This window comes from Lycium ferocissimum, chromosome 9, assembly GCF_029784015.1.
Source record: "Lycium ferocissimum isolate CSIRO_LF1 chromosome 9, AGI_CSIRO_Lferr_CH_V1, whole genome shotgun sequence".
In the NCBI taxonomy this organism is placed as follows: domain Eukaryota; kingdom Viridiplantae; phylum Streptophyta; class Magnoliopsida; order Solanales; family Solanaceae; genus Lycium; species Lycium ferocissimum.
In genome coordinates, this window is record NC_081350.1 from 19,241,567 (window position 1) to 19,265,091 (window position 23,525).

The window sequence follows — 23,525 nt, forward strand, 5'->3', positions numbered from 1 at the left end:
AATTTATCACTCCGTCAAATACTCTATTTACGAACTTATTCCTTGTATGGGTGCAAATAATATTCCTATGAATAAACTATTCATACTCATTAAATAAATATATTTCAAAAAGTACCGCCAATTCTCGAAAGTCAAGAATACTTTTTAAAACTACGGAAAGAGTATTTTAGCGAAAAGAGTCCAAAAGTACTAAACGACCAAACAGGTCGTTACAATAGACTTTTCCCAACGGTTGTTATTGTAACAACGCTCAACAACTTTCTTTGTGTTGCTAAAAGTACTTTTTGCAACAATAATCAATACTATGGCAATAAAATAAAATTCTTTGGCAATAAAAAGGTTCATTTGCCAACAATAAAACTAAGTTGTTACCAAATATTAAATTTTTTGTTGCCATTTCTATACTTTTGTTATATCCCGTATTTCGCACGTCGGGATAATTCGAGTCAACCTTGGTAAGTTAAGGACAAGACTTAACGATGTGATGTGGAAACTTTTGCTTGTTTTAAAAACATAAGTTGGGTATGATTTTGTTGGCATGGAAGTATTTAGGAAACGTTTGGGGCAAAAACTATTTTTGGAAAGTGTTCCATTTTTGGAAAGTCATTTTATTACATGAAAAACAAAAAAAGAAAAAGAAAAATAGAGAGCATGTGGCCGGCCACATGGAAGTTTAGTATAATTGTATATTAGATGACCAAGGTGATCATCTTCATCACTTTAACATCTAGAATTTTCAAGAAAAACTTGAGAGAAAATAAAGGCCATATTCGACCAAGAGAGGAGGAGAGAGATCAAGAATTGATTAAGAAAAAATAAATTCTTCAAGCAAACTTGCTAATTCAAGGGTGCTAAGCAACGTGGCGTTGTTGTTTCGGGAAATAGTTTGCTCGTTTTCTCTATCTACCAACGTTGGACAAGTTAGAAAGTGAAGAAGAAAGGTGAGTTTTAATCTTGTTTTATGTGTTATGAATGGTTTATATGTGTTGTAGCATGCTAAAGAGGAAGAAATTCATGATAGAAACTAAGTTGGAGTTGAAGCCGTGTACATGGGTTTGGCCGAGTGAGTGTACGTTGTGTTAAAGGCAATGAGTTAATTCTAGTTAGCATATTTTGATTGTTGTGGTGTGAAGAAAAGAATGAAAATCATCTTTGTGTGTGTATATATGAGGTTGGCCGAATGGCTCCCTTTTGTGTAGTTGGAAATGAATAAATTGTCGTTATGTATTCTATGATGAAAAACGCAAGTTTAATGATTTAGAATAATGTTATGTTGGTTATGAGATGGTTTGGAAGTTTATGTGGATTTTATGTAATTTTTACATTTATGAATATTACATTGCTAGTGTGTAGATTAATGATGTAAATCATGAGTTTGGAAGAGAAGAGTGCATTTGATGTTGTTCTCGGGTTTGGGGACCATTTCGGGTGCAATGGAATAATATTTGGATTGTTGGAAAAATTGTACGAATTGCCTTAAGTGCTATGACATATGGTTTGAATGGGTTTGGACTAATAGTTGAACGCATGAGCGTTAATGTCGATGTCGGTTTGAATGTAAGTAGTTGAGGTAAGATATTGGAATATTATGAATGTTGTTGAATTATGTAGAAAAAGAGCTATTGATGTTAGAATGTATTTTTGAGTTGATTGTTGATGTTGTAGCTTGGTTGTTGGTTTGGTTGTTGTTGAAATGAGCCGAGTTGAATCTCGGGATGTTATGTGTATAGGAGATGTTCCCAAATTGTTATAGAACAATATTGGTTAAGCTTGGAAATTGTAAGTCTCATGAATAGTAATCGGTCAATGTGACAATTTGCGTATTTTTGCGAAACGGGAAGTGAATTTGGAAAGGCGTGAAGCCAATAAGGTATGTAAAGCACTTCCTTCCTTCCTTTGGCATGTCCTAAGTGTGTTAGGCCAAGGTTCGAGCTTAGAGACGACTTACTCTTAAAAACCCAAGTTTGAATTTGACTCTTTTCATTCAATAGAATTGAACTAAGAAACTCATGTTTTGTTCAAATGATCGTTTAAACAATTAGTACTTGTCCAAATGGAATTAGATGGCCTTGAATCTTTAGTACATGACTCCATCAAAGCCTAACGACGACAAATTGGGTACACCGCCTCAACTTGACCGAGGTGGGCCCACGTATTCCGAGATTTCCTTATGACACACTGTTTGACGTACTTAAGCTAAACTTAAAGAAAGCTTTTAGTTATTATCTTAATTACTAAAAGATAGTTGTTTGACTATTCCATAAAGTTGTATGACATGTTTTGACACGTAAAACGACCGCGGAAGCTCATAACTTTCACTTACTAATTCCGATCAATCTAAAACTTGCTTATGCACTTCTGAGTGTCGGTAAACACATTTGGTCCTCGAATTCTGGAAAATAGTCTGGTTAATTATTTGTTATGTGCATATGATTACATGAGTACTATACGTGATGCTTATATGATTTATTCACCGAGTCCCGAAAGTTTGGTACGACCGAGTCCCGAAAGGGCCGGGTACGGTATACGATGATGTGATTATTCACCGAGTCCCGAAAGGGCCGGTATGACCGAGTCCCTCATAAAGTGGCGGGTACGGTACGCACGCGACATTTCACCGAGTCCCTCGCGAGGGCCGGCACGATATGTATATATGATGATATTATGACATGACACGGACATATATGACACATGATTTAAGGCAAGTCTTCTCGATTCTCTCGTCTTCGATTTGTGTTGATACTATATTTGTTCTCGAACCCCGGCCCGCTTATGATCCCGTTTCGTATTCTATGCTTTACATATTCAAGACATTTTCCGTACGACCTCCTTCTCTCTCGGGGGCGCGTTTCATGCCGCGCGGCAGTGTGCGATACACGTTTGAGTGAGCCGCCACCTTAGGTTCCCCGTTCGTCGCCCATCTTGAAGAGCTCCTCCGCCCGAGCCCGCATTTTGGTACGGCCCTTTTGTTACATTTGTGTATATTTGTTCGGGGGTACGGCGGGCCCCGTCCCGTCATATGACTTTGTTACTCCGTGTAGAGGTCCGTAGACATGTCCGTAGGGGTGGCGATAATTGTACGGCTATATGCACGTATTGTACGTTTGGGCGGTTTATTCACCGCGGCCCCCCGGCTCGCCTATATATGTATATATGGACACGTTGGCCGGTGCGGGCCTTTGTTGGTATTTTCTCGTGCGTGTGGTAAATTTTGGTTAGTAAGAAAAACGAGGAAACTCGCTCAAATTTTTCTAAATGCCCGAGTTACTATCTTTGGCTTTTGGTACGCACGGTGCCCGCCGGCGCTAGTCACGGCCTACGGGGTTGGGTCGTGACAACTTTCTTGTAGTGTGTTTCCGCAGTGATTTTTCGTGGTTGATTATTGACTTGAGTAGTCGTGTGCCTGATTAATACATACTTGGGGATTGATGGATTCGAGGATTAGATACTTTCTCCAAGGCTATGACTCGAGGTTACGGAGATCTATTGTTGGTTGTACTGGTGTTTGTGGTTATTCTGAGTAATCGTGGAAAACTTGGCAGACTTATGTTTAGGTGCTTCACCATAGTCTATGATTGGGCTATTTGATCCTTCTGTACTTGAGTTCTTATTCTTGGACGGTGTTGTGATACTTGATTGTGAGCATGTCTATTCTTTAGTCTCTTCCTTTATATATGTGAACTAACTATTGTCGGCCTATGATGCCTACTCAATACGTGTTGTTTGTACTAATGTTACCTTGTTACACTCCTTTTCGGGGTTGTAGAGTGTGTGACATGTTCTATTTCTGATTCTCAAGAGTGTTTCCCTGAGACGATGTTGTTGGAGACTTAGGGTGAGCTACTGCTAGATCTGCAGCCCGAGTTTCCATTTTTCGTATACTTGTCATCTACTTCCGTACGCATTCCTTTGATGTTATGAGTCTTGTATGGCAACATTCAGATAGTTCTTATTATATATTCAGACCTATGTGTTCATTAGTAGCTCTTGTACTGACTTAGACCAGATGCCTTGGGTAGAATATGTATTCCGCACTTACTTTCTTTTAATTGATATTGAGATTTATTATTAATTACGTTGGTCTTCCGTATTTATAGTTTGTATGTTGGGTAAGGGAAGGATTCCCCTACCAAGGTGGAAAATGGTAGGTGCCGGCACGACTAAACGATTTTGGGTCGTGATAGCATCTAACTAAGAATAAGTACACATGAGGATTCTAAAGTTTGAAGAAAAAAATCAAGTCATCAAAGATGAGACAGAGAATTAAACCCTCACAAATTTTATTCTCTTAATTTGTAACTTTATTGGATAATTCGTACACTACTATATTTGTATGAAATCAAATTGGCTTGACATATTTCTTATTTCTTATTGATTTCTATCAAAAAGGAGCCGTTTGGATGGAAAGTAGTGAGCAAAGACATCAAGTCAAGTGGTAAGCAAAAAACAAAAAAAACAAAAAAAAAAAAAAAAAACAAAAACAAAAAAACACGTGACAATGTTTGGTCAATATAGGTATGCAACCTAATAAGACTAAATAATTCATTCACTATTCACTTTTTCTTTTATAGTGGTTGGTGTTGTTGTATTCACGAATACGGCGATTGTATTCACTTTTTTTTGTTAATTTTTTAGATTTTATTCATATTTCTGTATTTGTTAATTTTTGGTGTATCTTTGTTTTTATGTATTCAGTTTTACTCGTTGTATTCATGAATACAGCGAGCCCATTTATGAATACAGATAGTTATTTCATGAATATGGTGGAAATTTTTTTTGTTGTATTCATGAATACAGCAAAACAAAAATGAATACAACCAAAAAAAAAATAGCTATGCCATGTAAATATTAAAAATGTAGCTATTCCCTATTTTAAACCCCTAAACCTTAGTCATTCATGTAAAATGCCCTTAATAAAAGTCTAACAGCTAACTGATCCATGGCCCTTGCTTTCTCTATATCTCGAGTGTTTCAATAATTAAAGTAGTATTAGAGCCTGTTTGGATGGGCTTAAAAAAGCAATTAAGTTCTAAATGAAATTTTTATAAATCGCTTTTTTAGATAAGCTAAGCCAAATGGGCCCAATTAATTTTTTGGGCTTATTTTAAGCACAAAATGGTTTTGAGTTGGCCAGCCAAACACTCAAAAAAGCTGAAAACAGCTTATAAGCAACTTATAAGCCAATCCAAACGGGCTCCTAATCATCTCTGTTCGCTTTTTCTCTACTCGAGTCACCAAGTTTCATCTACTTTTTGTATTTTGGATTAATTGATGTAGCCTGAACACTAGTCTATTTTATTTAGGCTTAGGTCATTGGGCGCCCCTTAAAGTTGTCCACAGATTTCACTTAAACACTTTAACTTGGGCTTATTCCGATTGAACACCTAAAAAATGTACCAATTGGGCACTTTCGTACAATCAGCTAAAAGTATAAAATGTGTGTACTACACTTGTGGTGACGTGGCAAAAATGACGAATAAAATAATTTCATGTGGCATATGGGTCCAAAAAAGTTAGTAAAGAGAAGGGAAAAAAAAAAAAGTGAGAAACCTTCAGTGTCCTATTCTCCTATTTTCCAGAAATGTAACTGTATGATAAGAATGAAATGTATGTAGAATTGGATTATTTGGGGGAACTATAGTTAGGATTTGTGAATGAAGCAATGTTTAATAATGCTGTAACTTTGACAATTCTGAACTACAGTATTTACTATCTTCCGGTCGTCCTATTTTGTTTGACTAGGAGGGAGCCAAACTACCAGTCAAACAAAGGACATTCTACCCTGATTTTCAAACTTAATTTCCTTTATAGATTTTTTTTTTTTTTCATTTAAGTTATGGAGGTAGATTCGTGAATGAGACGAGAGAAAAGGAGAAAACATTGGTAGGTAGCAGGAAGGGTAGGGAGAAGAATGGGCTCAATTGGAAAATTGAACATTCTAGTGTGAAATCTATTACTTCAACTACCTTCGTACTTTAACATATTTAATGTGAACATGATTGATATTTATTTTTTACCAAAGAACATAATTGCTATTAGTTTGGTTCCATCTGGTGGGGGGGCGGCGGCGGGGGGGGGGGGGCAGCAAGTGGGGCGGCAAGGTGAGGAATGAGAAGGATGGAGGGTGGGGCAGAGAGAAGAGATGAGGCCAAAAAACTTTGGTGTCTTGATATGGGCCAACATAAACTAATCAATTATCATACCTTGTTTTTATAAATATCTCTATGCATGATAAGAGAAATCACACATCCCTGGCCATCTCCACAATGCTAAACAAGCAACTACTTCATTTGCTTCTCGTCTGCATAGCGGTGGCCGTGACCACCACCACGACGGCTGCATCTACAGCTGCTGAGGATGCAACGGTCACGTGCAACACAGTTTATAACGACCTTGAACCATGTCTTGGCTATGTGTTAGGTGGTGGACCTAGCGTGCCATCAGAATGCTGCAGTGGGATTAAATCTCTCCTTAGAGCTGCGCGTACCACAGCTGACCGCCAGAGCGCTTGCAAATGCGTGAAGAGTGTTGCTTCAAGCGCTACAGGACAGCAAATCAGCCGTGCTGCTAAAATCCCTGGAATTTGTAAGGCCAATGTTCCTTTCAAGATTAATGCAAATGTTGATTGCTCTAAGATCAAATAAGAGACCTTTTTTTGTGATTGGATAATGTGAATTTATATTTCAGAGTTTCGTATGTTATCTTGCACCCAAGTTGCTCAGTGGGCAGTGAACAATGAGATTGAATATGTATGTGTTAGTGAGAGTGGGATCACTGATGTCCTATATATAATTTGTAGAATTAAATAAACTCGAATAATCTCACATTTTGTAAGCTTTGTTATTTTAGAAATTAGTCAAATTGGCATTTGAATAAATAATATCTTTTTTGTTGCTTCGAGATGAAAAGAGTTGTTTGTAAACATATAGTAGCAGAATGAAGTTTGAATCGTTGTTAATCTTTTTATTCTTCATTTTTAGTAATAGGTTTGTGTATATTGGGCTATCTGCTAGAATATGGAGTGGTAAATTAGCAAGCATATTTTTTTGGAAAACATATGAAAAAGCTACATAGGCCAGCTGGAGTAGATCCACCCAATCTTGCAACTTAGAAGAGGAGACTGGTTTAACTCCATCAGTTAAACAGAGTGCAATCAACTCTTCCTGATTTAGAACAGCAGTTACAAGCAAACATACAAACTAATAGCTTCATTCTACCGAAGAACCGAATTAGTTCGATCCGGCTTTTTCATTTTTTGGTTTTTATTCACCCCCCTATTATTATGTATGTTTGAGTGTCCGAGTGTGTGCGTCTTTGTATACAAATACACATACATACAACAGATCTCTTTCAGTGCTTACTCTGCAGTTTAAGGGGGTGGTTTTTATTCAACCCCCTATTATTATGTATGTTTGAGTGTCCGATGCATCCTGCTATCCAGCTGCTGCCAGCAACATATCTCATTCTGGTTTGAGTATGAAGTTAATTATCCATCATTTGATTCATGTTTAGCTGTAGCTTATGGTGGAAATTTTAACAATAGTGAGAAAGAGCTTGACAATTTCTCCCCTGCAGAGGCGGATCTAGGATTTGAAGGTGGTGGGTGCCACAATTTTCTTTAATGTACATCTTGTTAGGAATGTCTATTTGGGTCGGGTCCTTCTCTTTTTAGTTTATTCGGGTCAACTTAATAGGTCTTTTTTTATTTGCAAATATGAAAATTATATCTCAAAAATCAAGAAACGAACATAATTAACATCTTAAACAAGGAATCACACTCATTAACACCCATTAACAATAGAGGTAAAATCAACATTTTCACCAAGGAATTTGCATCTCTTATGTATATTAAAAAATAAACTTGCACAAGTAAAATAACATCTTCAATAAGGGAATTACACCAATCGAAATAAGAAAAATAATAGAAAAACTCTTCAATAGGTAAATACACCCCATAAGTAAATGTGAAATTAGATAAACTACAAGTTCTCAAAAATAAATCATAAATTTCATGTTTTTTCTAAGCAAAGGCTTGCGAAATTTCCATCACACTTTAAGTAGTAAAGTGATTTAAATTGAATTTAACAATTATAGAATAGCACAAATTTTTATAATACACTCCCTCCGTCCATTTTTATTTGTCCACAATACTAAAAACATATGTCCACTTTTACTTGTAAGTTATGTAGTTTGAAAAACCAAGACATAATTTAACACTTTATACCTATTTTACCCTGATTATTAAGTACTCCAATTCATCTCTTATTTTATTTATTGCTTATTAAGAGTGTCTCAAGTCAAATATAGACAAGTAAACATGTACGGAGGGAGTAATAAACAAAAGAAATTATAAAAAAAAAATGAATTTTGATCTCAATCCAAAATTCCCATTGAGACCCAAGTTTTTCAATTTAAATACTCACAGATTTGATATTAAGAGAAATGCTTAATTTAAGGAATTTTGAAGTTTCTATTTGTGTGGTCTCGCTAGAGATCACAAATAAAATAAAATAATAGAGGAAAGACAATAAAAATAATAAAAAGATAAATATAAAATTGGGGGAGCCCAAAAGGGAATTACTAGTACAAAGGAACTAAAAAGCACAAAGAAAAATGGGAGTCGGAAAATGTTCAAGATAAATTCAAACTTGTGCCTACCAGCCGTGGCACTTTTGTCTAATTTATGACTGGGGTTTGCAGGATCAAATATTTAACCTAATTTAAGCAAATTGGAACATATGTATATAAAAAATTTATTAATTTAGGGAGTGCCATGCCACCTCACCCTAAAGGGCGGATCCGCCCCTGCTCCCCTGTACTATCTTTATTACATCAAGGGCATGCTAGCAACTCTCTAAAGTCCAGTTTTTTCTTTCCTCTGCGGTGTGTGATGTATCATATCCTACTTGTTTGAGACTGGTTCCGTGAAGTTTGTTCCTGGAAGTTTGCTAGTTTTGTGGTGCTTAAATAATATCTATACATCTGTTCTTATATTGTGAACGTAAAATCAAGTTTTTGACAGTAAAGGATATGCTGTTTCCTTGTTTCACCGAATTGTTGACTGTCAAAAACTTGATTTGCACGAGATTGGTGACATTACTCAGTTTATTGTTCTTAAAAAAGAACACAGCTGCACTGACATCATTACATATTACAGTGGGCCTCTATATCAAAGTGTATAACTCAGTTACAAGCTAAGATACATTGTCAATGACGTGAACGTCTGCTTAGCAGTCTAACAAATGGCACCACTAGCAAAAAAAAAAAAAAAAAGAAGCTTTCTTAAAATAAAATAAAAAGACACTACTAGCATGTGGGAAAATGTAATTAGTTGTGGATTTATGTTCCATCTTTGCACCTGCCAAAATTAGCATCTGAGTAAACAATTGCTTCTAGACTATCAACCTTTCTATATGCAAATATGTTATCTTTAGTGTTTTTAATGATATGTGATGGTCCTTTGGTTGCTACCTAATGATCGTAACTACGATCAAGCATCTGCCACACCAATTTATGCAAATACTTGTCCTGACTAGTAAAGTTTTTTTTGGTCATGACTTGTAAAGTTAAAGGAAGTATTGCATCAATATAATCTTTTGTTCGGTAAATCAGTTCTATTGATATTCCTCTTAGAAAACATTTAGTTTTCACGTAAGTTGCAAAAGATGTACCCGCTTTTGTACAATTTCCAAAAACCGAGGTACAAATGTACAATATGATGAATTGAATCAATTATCTAGCAGGTTACAGAGATAATTCATATATAAGGAACTACTATTCACAAATTCATCCATTACTCGCCAATCTTCTTCCAATTCAATTTGCTTGTCTAAGTGAAACCCAAGAAATAGCTCCAATTTTAGTTTAATTTCCTCAAAACTAGCTAGTAGCATTGCATGTCGAGATTCAATGTTCAATGGTAGAATATGCTGAGGATTGAAGAGGGTGTAGAGAATTGGAATCGAGTATTCCAATTTTTGTAGAAAAATCTTTTGTCTAAGCGAAACTAATTAAATGAAAATAAAATTCATTGAAAAGTTATTTTGGCAAATGAAAATAATAAGAGGACAGAATTGAATTAACATCAACGCTCTTGTGTAACAATTAAGCTAATTAACCAATTGAATAGATATAAACTTGTCTGGCATTGTGTATATTGATCGATTGATCAAACATCTCAACTCCGAATTAGCTGAGCTTCCCTATTTGAATCCTTTGTATTATTGTATTATTGTATACACTTATAAAATTTATCAAAACTGACACTATTTTTTTGTTAGTTTTTAACCTGTCCCGTCTACCCACCCTCCTCCTCCTCTGTCTGTCTGGACTTGGGACAAACTGTGGTTTAATAAGCTTGTAGCGGCGAGGTAAGCTTCATATATTGCATAAGCCTTTAAAAATCTACTATAGATATACTTAATTTAATTATTGTTCTCTTTATCTTATTTGCAAAGGAGGACAACATTTAAAATTAGGAAAAGGAAATGGATAAGGGGTGGGGGTGAGTTGGGGGCAGGGTAGGGGCAGAGAGGTAAGATTTTTATATAATAGCCGGTCGGATTTACCGTTTACTTTTTTCTAGCTGGTGTAAATAAATTATACATATAATACACATGAATTATGCATATATTATATATTTATCAATTATTTTTGCTTTAAACGTTCTGATAGACGGTTATTTTGGTTAATTCTTCTAATTTTAGTTAGTACAATTTAAGTAGAAAAAATTCACCCTGCATAAATCTTTATATTTATTTATTGATCTTATGTGAGAAGGATTATCTATATAAAAAATGTTTGTGAGCCGTAAAATTGATTTACCCGACCCAATATAACGTGTATCACTTGGTACTTGGCAAAGGATGCATTCACTCAGTTTTTTAATGCATGAGCTAAAGTTGATCAGAATTTAGATTATTCTATATATTAGAAAGCATGGTTTCAACATTTATGCTTAAAGTCAATGTAATTGAAATTAAGGGCAATTCTGACATTTACTGATTAGCTGTCTACGTGTATTAGTCTTTGAAACAATTTTGCAGATCAGTTTTGCTTAGTTATTTGGACCTTATGAATATCTCTAAAAAAAGTCCAACATTTCCTATTAAATTACAGATCATGCCCTACATTGAAATGTCATTGAATATGGGTGGGCTCATACAACTTTCAAATTGACACGTACGAACGTAAGACCTGTGATAATGTCATATTTATTTAGTTTCTTTGAATCTGGTGAAGGGTAAATAATTTCCTCCGTATATGAAAAAATTTGGTGAAGGGTAAATACTATGAAAAAAAATTTGGTAAATACTTACCATCTATATCCAAGTTTATATCAAATTGTGTAAATTTAATATAGTTAATTAACTTAATAAGGTTATAATTCATATTACTTAATCATGATTAAATACTAAAAGTAACTAAATGTCATATATTCCTTATCTTTCTTCTTAATTGTCCCTTATACTAAAAATAAGTTTTTCTTTTTACTTATTCATTTTAGCAAATCAAGAGAGATTAGGTTCTTCTAATCTTAAGGGTAATCATTAAGTATAGTTAAGTAACTTAATGAGGTTATAATTCATATTAGTTAATTATGATTAATTACTAAAAGTAACTAAATTTCATATATTCCTTTTCTTTCTTCTTAATTGTCCCTTGTACTAAAAATAAGTTTTTCTTTTTTCTTGTTCAATCGCAAATTAAGAAAGATTTATTAGTTTCTTCTAATCTTAAGTATAATTATTAAGTATGCATGTTGAAACCATCCTTTCTAATATATAGAAAAAGGTAATCATTAAGTAATTATATAAAGTACTAGTAAAAGGCAAAATATTCAATCAACATTTCTAAAACCAATCGTGCTTTCAATATTAAATATAGATTAGGCTGTGCATATTGTTATCTTGATATTTTATTTTGACAAAGATATATTAATAGTTTCAATTTTCATAATATTGGCACGGGCCATTGCCCCCTAGTTTTCTAAAGTAAACTGGAGGTGTAAAAAATAGGGAAGCCACTGATTACAAAAGATGCAAGTTGCTTCAACATGTCGAGAATTGCTTCCTAGCACAAACATCATGCAAGCCCTGATAATCCTGAATTATTATATAGGTATATTTAGGGTGTACAAAGAAAATCGATAAACTAAACCAAATAAACAATTCAAGTCTAATAAAAATAATCGATTAATGGTTTGGTGTGCTAGTGAAGAAAAAAAACTCGGTGATAGTTAGTTTGGTTTGGTGTTAATTAAAAAAGTCCAATTGAAATCAAATCAACCCAATATTACATGTATAAACTTTTTAAGAAAATGTTATACATAAAAATATTTGTTAATTATAATACAATTTATAAATATTTCTTAAACTTTTTCATGGTTCCTATCTTTTAACGTAGTATTTTAGGTTTTGCTTAGAATTTTGAATGGTCCAATAAGTTGTATAGCATATAAATATCTAGTATACGATAACTCAAATAAAGTTCAAATTAAAACAAATAAAAAGCAATGCTAACTAAAGAAACTGCAGCTCATCACTCACTCAATTGGCAAGCTCATAAGAACTGATGTGTTCAAAATGCTAAGGGGAAGTCACAGAGGGCCTAGATCTTTAAGAGGCAAGAACTTGACTTATTATTGATATCGCGAGATGTGTCCATCTATGGCACGATTGATTTGATAAGTTATCAATATTCATTGATATTATGCATTGTACTCATTCTCATCTTTCATGATACTCTGATATGAGCTGAGCTTGTTATTGTTGTTTGATTATAGCTTGTTGCCTTATTATGATCAACTGGCTTGTCGCATCGTACGTGGTACAAGACTTGAGGTTGAGTTTCCTTATCGTGATTGTGAAACCGTGTTTCTCATTTATTGGGTATTGTCTTGTAGAGAGGAAGAAAGTGATCTATTCGTGATATTGTGATACGTGTCCATGTGTGGAACAATTGATAGTGATAGATTCTCGTGATATGTGTCCATGTGGCACCATTGATATTGATAGATTCTCATTGGCATTGATATCATTCATGCATTCATACTCATACATGATCGGGTTGTGCGCCGCAACATATATTAAACCTATTTTGGACCGGGTTGCATGTTCCGCAACATATATATATATATATATATATATTGGATCGGGCGTGCGCCGCAGCAAGTACATGGACTTCGCGGGTCCCCCATGGGTCATGACTATCCAGGCGTGGAGGTATTCCGCCCAGAGCGTGTGTGTATCATTGCATTGCATCACACGTGCATTCATATTACATCTATCCACATCCCTGATTTGGTTGTTGCACTTATTGTATTGAATGGTGCGTCACTACAAGAAAAAATATATTTGGCAACAAAACTTTTTTTTGTTGCCATAGATTGATTATTGTTGCAAAAAGTACTTTTGGCTTTTTTTTTTTTTTTTGTTGCATATACTTTTCCCAACGGCTGTTATTGCCACAACGCTCAACAACTTTTTTTGTGTTGCCAAAAGTACTTTTTGCAACAATAATCATTACTATGGCAACAACATTAAATTCTTTGGCAATAAAAAGTTCATTTGCCAACAATAAAACTAAGTTGTTGCCAAATATTAAATTTTTTGTTGTCATTTCTATACTTTCTTGTAGTGCGTTTCCGTAGTGATTTTTCTTGGTTGATTATTGACTTGAGTTGTCGTGTGCCTGATTAATACATACTTGGGGATTGATGGATTCGAGGATTAGAGACTTTCTCCTAGGCTATGACTCGAGGTTACGGAGATCTATTGTTGGTTGTACTGGTGTTTGTGGTTATTCTGAGTAATCGTGGAAAACTTGGCAGACTTGTGTTTAGGTGCTTCACCATAGGCTATGATTGGGCTATTTGATCCTTCTGTGCTTGAGTTCTTATTCTTGGACTGTGTTGGTGTCACGCCCCAATTTCCGAGGGACGTGATGGGCACCCGACCCCATACCCGGAGCCGAGCGAACCCACAGACTCCTATCGCACACATAATTTTTTTTTCAAAACTCAATACTGAAAAATTATAAAATACATAATGAGGCTTACAAACTTTACAAAATCCGTAATTACACAAAATTCATTACATAACACACGTCGACATGTCGGCTGATGGAGCCGCTGACAGACTGACACATCATACCCACAACACTGTCTGCAAAGTCTCTAGTACCATCCAGAAGACATAACGTACATACTTCGACTCGCCAATGCTCCGTAAGGAATGGAGCTCATCGATTAATCTGGGACATCTTCCGACCTCATCTATGGGTACCGCGGCATGAAACGCGGCCCCGAAGAACGGGGGTCGATACGGGAAAATGTACCGAGTATGTAAGGCATACAACACAAAGTAACCGAATTATAACTGAAACAGACAGAACTAGCAGGTAAATACCCTACTTCGAATAGGAGACGCTTTACCTTTCAGACTCAGCTCATACCTACCTGTCTCGTATTCCAAAAAGGGGTACAGAAAGTAAATAAGTCAAACAGAGTACCAGAAATGCTTATTCCACCAATCACGGATCGCATGTCCGAAGAGGTGCAGAAAACACGAGTGAACCCGTGTCGTCACACGTCGTACAAAGTACGAGCATACGGGAATGTTCGGATGAAATCATGTTCGGACGGAATACGTAACTACGTATCGTACGGTACCGGCATATATCGGACGAGTACGAAACGTCTTTCGAAGGCTCGTGAGGATAACATATATCGGACGTAATATAGAATGCATGTCAAAATCGTAAATCACATATGTGTATGACGTGTCCCCCTACGATGAGGGACTCGGTGAATAGGATCATGTATAACGTAATCGGATGTCATATGTGCCAATGACGTGTCCCGCCCTTTATTAAGGGACTCGGTAGATAAAATCATGCATCTCAAAATCATTTATGCATAACGTGTCTCGCCCATCGCGGGTCTCGGTGAATGATAATCATGTGCCATCCTGCCACCATCCCCATAACATCACATCATAATCACATACAAGATAACGTGTCCCTACCCGCAAGTACGAGGGACTCGGTGAATAATGCGAGAGAAGGCGCACGAGAACATGTCCTGGCCCGGGACTCGGCCGAATCGGGGATCGTATCATGACGTACACACGAGATCATAACATGCCCTGGCCCGGACTCGGTGAAAGATACATTGAGTCGCGCACGAGCGCAGTAATGCGAAACATATGCATATGAAATCGTACTCGATGAATACATACGCTTATTAACATCCGAAGATTCGTAACAAGTCTCGGTTCTTCCGAGTTAGCATCGGAGAGTTATAAGTATTTAACATACGGAAACCTCTTCGGACTTTCCAAGCGATCCGAGGTCGTGCATGGAGAACTTTAGGACTTACGAGAGAGTATTCATATCAACTTGCTTATATCCAATGCTTATATATCACTCTTATGTTTGCATACTTATATCGGATTTGCTATTTTCGAACATTTACGACGATCGCATATCGAATATTCATATCAAACTTACTCTTATCGGAGCGTCTATATCGAATAGTCTAATCGTAATACCCATGTCGGTTACCGGATACTTACAAAGAAACTCAAACCATTAGTCCAAACTTTCCATTGTTTAACGAACGGAATTAAGGCAAATAGTGCTATACACTTAGGTCTTGAGGGCGTGGTCCCACCTCGAGTCAAGTCGGATAACGGACCTAAAAATGTGGTCATTATGTCCTATTAGGTCATCCTTGAAGATTTCAAAACATTCCACTTTCGTTTTCAAAGGTCACGGACGCTTAACCAGTTCTTGCACTAAAGTGTAAACTAATTAGTTCAATTCTATTGAATGAATAATAACTAAATTCAATCTCGGATTTCTAGATTTAGAGTGGCCCCCGAAGCTCGTAATCAAGCCTAGTACATCTAAGACATGCCAAAGAAGAAAAAGGGAAGCCTTACATACCTTTTCTGCCGCTTGTGCTATTCCAAATTCCAAATCCAAGCTTGCCAAAATCCGCAATTTGGTCATGTTTGCCGCATTATTCATGAGGCTTTAAAATTCCAATCTTGGATTCGTTCTTGTCTCCGAAATTTCGCAAAGACTCTCCCCGTAAATGCACCATCCCGAGAATATGGCTCGGCCCAAATTAACATCAACAACAATCCGGGAATTCAACCCGGCCAAACTATCAATCATAATGCCAATATTCAACCCAAAATACATTCTAACATTCCCAATCTTTTTCTTACAATTCCATGACACACTACTTACATTCAATTTAATTCCAATGCTCACATATTCATTACTAATCCGCAACCATTTACACGCGATTTAAGAACATTCCAAGCAATCCACACAATATTCAAACAATTCATCTACTACACCATTTTACCACAACTTACCAAATATGATCATTTCCGCCACAACCATAACACATACACTTTGATGAATTCTCATCCATTTCTTGACATTACAACAACCAACAACACACTACATAAATTCATCCATTCTTCCCATACCAACCACCACCATTCGGCCACACCACAATTCACACAACTTCACGCATTTTATCTATTTTAACATTACATAATCCATAACATAACAATCAAATTACTACATAGACTTAATTCCTTACTCCTATTTCATATAACATGCTCACGCTACCACACCACATCAATATTTCCATGAATTTCATTAGTTTCAACACATTACAACAACAACCAAACACAACACAACACACACACATGCACGGCTACCTCTCACACACGGCCACCACTACTATTTCACACTTAACACCATATTTTCATAAACTTCTTTCACTTCTACATCTCACAACATATACAAATCATGCACAACATTTATAACACATACAAAAAGATAGAATCTTACCACTTCCACCAACTTTTCCCACGGCTAGCTTTGGTGTAACACATCAACGAGCGGTTTTCTTGTTCCAACAACTATTTCATGTTGACGAGGGCCTCCCAATTAGTAAGAAAGCCCGAAGAAAACAATCCTTCATGATCAACTTATGGGGCTGGTTCGGCCACCCCTTGTAGCCGTGCTCCCTCTTCTTTTTTTTTTTCTTTCTTTCTTGCTTTCTTTCTTTCTTTCCTTCTCTTAATTAAAAGATGACAACTTATATATATATATATGTAGCAAGCATGTGAGGGCACATGCCCTCTCTAGAATTTTCCTTCTTTTTCCTTTTATTTATTTATTCTAGAATTTTCTTGAAATCTTGACAAAGATGACTTAATTGTCATCCCTTTTTTTTTCTTCACATGGCTTTATGGAATTTTCTTGAATTCCCGTGAAATGACCATTTTGCCCCTAGCCTTTTCAAATATTCCCATAATGCCATTTTGCAAATTTCCCTTTTTGTCCTTAGTCTTTAGCAATATTCCCACACTAATAATATTTTCCAACGACTTACGCATTACGACGGAACCGAAAAATGATCTTACCCTAAACTTTCCATCATTGTCTCGAAGTATCCGAAAGTGCGAAATGCGAGGTGTAACAGTTGGGATACTTGATTGTGAGCATGTCTATTCTTCAGTCTCTTCCTTTATATATGTGAACTAACTGTTGTCGGCCTATGATGCCTACTCAATACGTGTTGTTTGTACTAATGCTACCTTGCTACACTCCTTTTCGGGGTGTAGAGTGTGTGACAGGTTCTATTTCTGATTCTCGAGAGTGTTTCCCTGAGACGATGTTGTTTGAGACTTAGGGTGAGCTACTGCTAGATCTGCAGCCCGAGTTTCCATTTTTCGTATACTTTTCATCTACTTCCAGACAGTATTCCTTTGATGTTATGAGTCTTGTATGGCAACATTCAGATAGTTCTTATTATATATTCAGACCTATGTGTTTATTAGTAGCTCTTGTACTGACTTAGATCAGATGCCTTGGATAGAATATGTATTCCACACTTACTTTCTTTTAATTGATATTGAGATTTATTATTAATTACATTGGTCTTCCATATTTATAGTTTGTATGTTGGGTAAGGGAAGGATTCCCCTACCAAGGTGGAAAATGGTAGGTGCCCGCACGACTAAATGATTTTGGGTCGTGATAGCATCTAACTAAGAATAAGTACACATGAGGATTCTAAAGTTTGAAGAAAAAAATCAAGTCATCAAAGATGAGACAGAGAATTAAACCCTCACAAATTTTATTCTCTTAATTTGTAACTTTATCGGATAATTCGTACACTACTATATTAGTGTGAAATCAAATTGGCTTGACATATTTCTTATTTCTTATTGATTTCTATCAAAAAGGAACGGTTTGAATGGAAAGTAGTGAGCAAAGACATCAAGTCAAGTGGTAAGCAAAAAAACAAAAAAAAAAACAAAAAAAAAACAAAACACATGACAATGTTTGGTCAATATAGGTATGCAACGTAATAAGACTAAATAATTCATTCACTATTCACTTTTTCTTTTATAGAAAAGTAAAGGAAGAACATAAAGAGTTTTAAAAAAGTTGAGTTTTAAAATATAGATAGATAATATTCTAAGTAAAGCTAATATTGTGGATGGTCATAGCTAATAGTTCGTGTACTAACAATAATAATAATAATTTAATAAACTCAAATAAATAAGATAATTATTTTTATATGATTATTTTTTGGGAAAAGTATTCAAAACACACTCAAACTATGGCCAAATTTGCCATAACACACCTCAACTTTGTGGGGTCCTATGACCCCCTGGACTTATTTTTTGTGTATTATTTTCGCTTTCAATCGGACAAAGTCACTCAAACGAGTTTGAGTGTATGCACGCGCTCATAAAATTAAAATCGACGGTCATTTTCATTATTTTGGTTTCCAAAATTTGAAATCCAAAATTCTCTCTCACCTTCCACTCGATTTCTCGCCATATTAATCACTCAAATACCATTTTAAACCGCAAATCTGTGAATCATAGTTAAACTAACTTTAGGTGGTAACATCGCGGTGGATTTTGACCCGAAATCGTCGATTGATCTTCAAGCTTTTAGTGAACTGAAAAAATACCAGGTTAGTCTTGTTCTTTGTCAGTATTTGTACGCATAAAGTTTATTTTTTTCCATATTATATAGGATTTATGAAATTGTCGTATGAATTTCTAGGGTTTGTTAAAAAATTATGGGTTTTTCCTAGTTTAAATTGGGGTTATTTGGGGTTAAGAGATGTGTAATCTTATGTCGTGTAGTATTACTGTTGTAATTGCGTCCAATTTATTTTCACCCCAAAATGTGATTTTATACAATCGTTTGGCCTTGTATTGTCGAAGTCCGAATTTAATTGTTGTTATTTGATGTGTGTGTGGGGTTGTGATTGTTGTTGACCATCTATTGTTATTGTATATGTGTGGTACGATTGTTTGTACTATTACCGAATTGTAATTTCGGTATGAGTGGGTTTGTATTAGTAACATCGAGATGGTATCATGGTGGGTTTTGATGTTAGTAGTGGCCAACCAAAGTGATGAGGTGACAAATATGTAGTTTTTGGATATTGATGTGGATAGGTTGTCCTTTTTTGAACTAAGGGATTATATTAAAGAACTAGGGTATACTACAAGTTGTTCATTTTGTGTTAGGATACCTAATAGTGATAGTGTTGTAGAAATCCAAATCGATAGGACATTTTCGAAATTTCACAAAGTTTTGAAAATGGGGATACTATTGAAATCTATGTCTGTCACATGGTTGATAATTTAGATAATGTAGATGGTCCCATTGCTTTGTTGGAATACACTAGCCCCAATGAGGAATCTTTGGTCGCTTTTAATAAAGAAAGGGATGGGGGTATCCAAGAAGGGGACGGGTTTGCTTTTAATAAAGAATCAAAGCCAGCTTCATCGAAATCGCAATTGTAACAATAACCAAAGAGTCGAAACCGTCGCTTCAAGACCCATTAAGTAGTGAATTTCCTATTCTTGAATCACCACCATCGATGATAGTTCGAGTCCGACCAAGCCGAACTCTTTAATGAACATGATGTCGAACATGAAAGTGATGATGTTCATGAAGAGTGCATAAATTCGAGGGCCGAAAGGAGGTCATATCGAGGAGGAAAAGAAGAGAAAGGATACCAAATGACCCCGGAGAAATTCTTCACAGGTGAAGTTGGTCCGTATCCGGGCTTTGATGAAACTCAAGCCACCGCCGATACAAGCTTGAAAGGTAAGGTTGCCGGGGATGAGCCGCGTATGTCGGCTTCCGACGCATATAGTGTCGAATCGATACGTATGATGAGTCGGGTCTGTGAGGGCTGGGAGAAGGATAATTTTTGACAAAACCGTTGAAAAAGTGATGTGGGAGTTGGGGATGGTTTTTGAGGATGTGAATGAGTTTAGGGATGTTGTTACAAAATATGCACTTCAAAGGGGTGTGCGAATAGAGAAATTTGTCAACGAGCCCAAAAAGGTTAGGGTGAGGTGTAGGGATGGCCGCCCATGGTCGCTATATGCAAGTCTTGACAAGAAGACTAATGATTTCATGATCAAAACCTACAATCCTAAACATAGGTGTGTCAAGACTACTAGAAATTACATGTGCAATGCTAAGTTCTTGTCTAAACATTACAAGAATAGAATTACTGTAATGCCCAAACATTAGGATTTTCAAGTTTCAAATAGCTGATTAGGGAAGAACTTAATATACATGTTGGAAAAACCACCGCCAGGAGAGCTAGAGCTAAAGTACTCCAAGAAATCATGGGTGATCATGTGTTAGAGTTTGGAAGAATATTTGACTATAGGGATGAAATGTCGAGGACTAATCACGGGAGTACTTGTGTTGTTAAGGTTGATGACTCGGTGAAAGTGGTAGGTTGGTGTTTGAAAGTTTTTATATTTGCTTTGATGCTTTGAAAAAATGCTTTTTAGGTGGTCGTAGGAAATGTATTGGTTTGGATGGTTGTTTCTTAAAGGGAATAACCAAAGGACAAATGGCTATTAGGCGTCATTGCTAAAGATGCTAATAATCAAATGTTGCCTATTGCTTGGGCTATAGTGGAATATGAGAATAAGAACACTTGGACATGGTTTTTGAAATTGTTGATAGCTGATTCGGGAACGGGAGATGGCAAAGAACTACACCGTGATATCGCATGCAAAAGGTATGACAATCACTTTTTTTTCTTCATTTAGTTTCGTCCATTCATATATAATTGTTTCTCAAAATTGTAGGGCTTCAATCGCCTATGAAAGAATTGTTACCATCGTGGAGCACAGACGTGTGCAAGACATATCCTAGCCAACTCGGTCAAAAGAATGGAGAGGTCTTCAAAGAAGGAACCACCTGGAAGTGTGCAAAAGCACCTTTGGAAGGAGAGATGAAGATAAATGACAAAATGAAACAAATTTAGTACCGCCAAGGACGGTAAGGATATTGTTGCGTTTTACCGTACTACCCACCGAAACTTGGTGTAAATCTGTACTTTAGAACTGACATTAAGTGTGATAGTGTGGACAATAATATGTCCGAGAGCTTCAATGCCTGGATTTTAGGACCAAGGCATAAAACCATTATCACTATGCTTGAAGAGATTAGAGTTAAGGTAATGACTAGAATAGGTCGTATTGAGTCAATTTCCAAAAACATGGTTAACTAATATATCTCCAATGGCACTGAGGGTACTAGAAATCAACATAAAGAAGTCAATGGAATGTAATATTGATTTCAATGGTGAGAGAGGGTTTGAAATTAGTGATGGGCCATATCAACATATCGTTGATTTGAGAAATAGAACTTGCATTTCAGTAGTGGCCCGGATGCTCAAGGGAATACCATGTCAACATGCCCTTGCCGCCATATTATATAAGAAGTATGAACCCATTGAGTTTGTTGATAGTCGCTACAAAAGAAGGAGACCTACTTGAGGACTTATTGTCATTTTCTTCAACCAACCAATATGAAAATGTGGCCCGAGTCCAATAACCCCATGTTGCACCACCAAATTGTAAAGCCTATGCCAGTGCACAAAGAAGGTCGGAGAAGAGAAGCCACCGAGTCAAAAAGATATGGTAAGTTGTCAAGAAAGGAGTTGACATGACTTGCAAAAGATTTGTCATGGTAAAAACCATAACAAAAGAGGCTGTCCTTTGAAGGTATGAGCTTTTAAAGTAAACTCTGTTTTTTATACTCTTTGGAGTAAGTTTAAATTTTGTATGCCCCCTCCGGCAGACTTTTAGTTATGTTTAACTAAAAAAAGTCACGGGAGAGGTACTTTGTCTTGAGGGCAGACATTTAGTTATGCCGATCCGCATAACTTTGCAAATTCCTTCACAAGTTTATGCCGGATCCGATAAAAGTTTGTTTTTAAAAGTATGCCCCATCGGCATAAACTTGTTAAGGATTTACCAAACTTATGCCGATGGGGGCATACTTATGCCTTATGGGCAAACTTTGCCTTGAAGATATATATGTATTTTTTCAAGCATATAAACCAAAGTTACATGGGATATATTGTGTTTCAAGGCCCGTGTAGTCGCTAGAGACCGGATACACTTCCTTGTTGAAAAAAACAGGAGATCATAGAAATAGATTAGGATCGGTCTCCGTGTTTTCAATTTAAGCAAGGTTTATGTTGGAGCACATGTAACACCTTTGATTTCTAAATTAAAGGGATTTCATTCATCAATTTCAAACTTACATTAAACACAAAACAAAAGAAAACTAGAAAGGATTCCTAACATACATTAACCACAAGACAAAATAAAATGGAAAAGTAGTTCTTACCTAACATTAACCACAACACAAAAGACATTTTTCCAAGCACTGCCTACCTAACGTCAAGCACAAAACTAAACCATTCAACTTCAAAAATACAAGAAACACTAAGGCAATTGGTCATGACAAGTTGAAGAATTTCCTCGCATTAACCAACCGATCCAAATACCAAAACAAAACAAGATACAAAATGTGAAAATCAAATTAGAGCTAAAGTTGTTGATCCCCTTCTTTTTCGATTTTATCTCTTTTGCATTTTCAATTTCGCCCAGATTGTTCCTCCATCTCCTTCATTTTCATATCACTTGAGACAGATTGTTCTTCCATTTCAATCTCTTTCAACATCTTGACAATTTCAGAACTTCCACATCCTTCTTCCATCTCCTTAATTTTCTTCTCTTTTGAAGCTAATTCTCCATGCATCTCCTTCATTTTGTTCACCAACTTTGGAATAATGTATTTCGATCTTTCATCAACTTTGGAAAGATCCCTCCATCGAAAAAATTTACACTTCTTCGAACCATAGTAGGGGCAAGACCAATATCTTCTTCCGGATTGTTGTCGACCGTGAAGTCTTCAATGGAGCAACACACCATGATCGCATCGCACCTCCTCATTCAACATTGATCTTCATTGTCCATACAAGCTTATTCAAATCCAATCTTGTTTCTTCCATAGCTAACCCGAATTTTAATCGAAATTTGGGGAAAGAAATTGTAAGAATCCAATCTTGGTAAGAATTGAAACATGAAGAGAAGAAATTTACCAAAAAATTTGGGGAAGAACTCAATGTGGAAGAAGAG

The 23,525-nt window shown here is 36.1% G+C and overlaps 1 protein-coding gene across 1 annotated transcript; it reads left to right on the forward strand.

Annotated features, from left to right (window-relative positions):
• Positions 1 to 6,151: 6,151 nt before the first annotated feature.
• On the forward strand, positions 6,152 to 6,958 carry LOC132029790 (non-specific lipid-transfer protein 1-like). The gene has a single exon (XM_059419151.1). The coding sequence runs from the start codon at positions 6,225 to 6,227 to the stop codon at positions 6,642 to 6,644; it is 420 nt and encodes a 139-aa protein (XP_059275134.1). The 5' UTR covers positions 6,152 to 6,224; the 3' UTR covers positions 6,645 to 6,958.
• The last annotated feature ends 16,567 nt before the right edge of the window (positions 6,959 to 23,525 follow it).

Coding starts and splice junctions, on each gene's coding strand:
- LOC132029790 (XM_059419151.1), top strand. CDS start 6,225: ATGCATGATAAGAGAAATCACACATCCCTGGCCATCTCCACAATGCTA.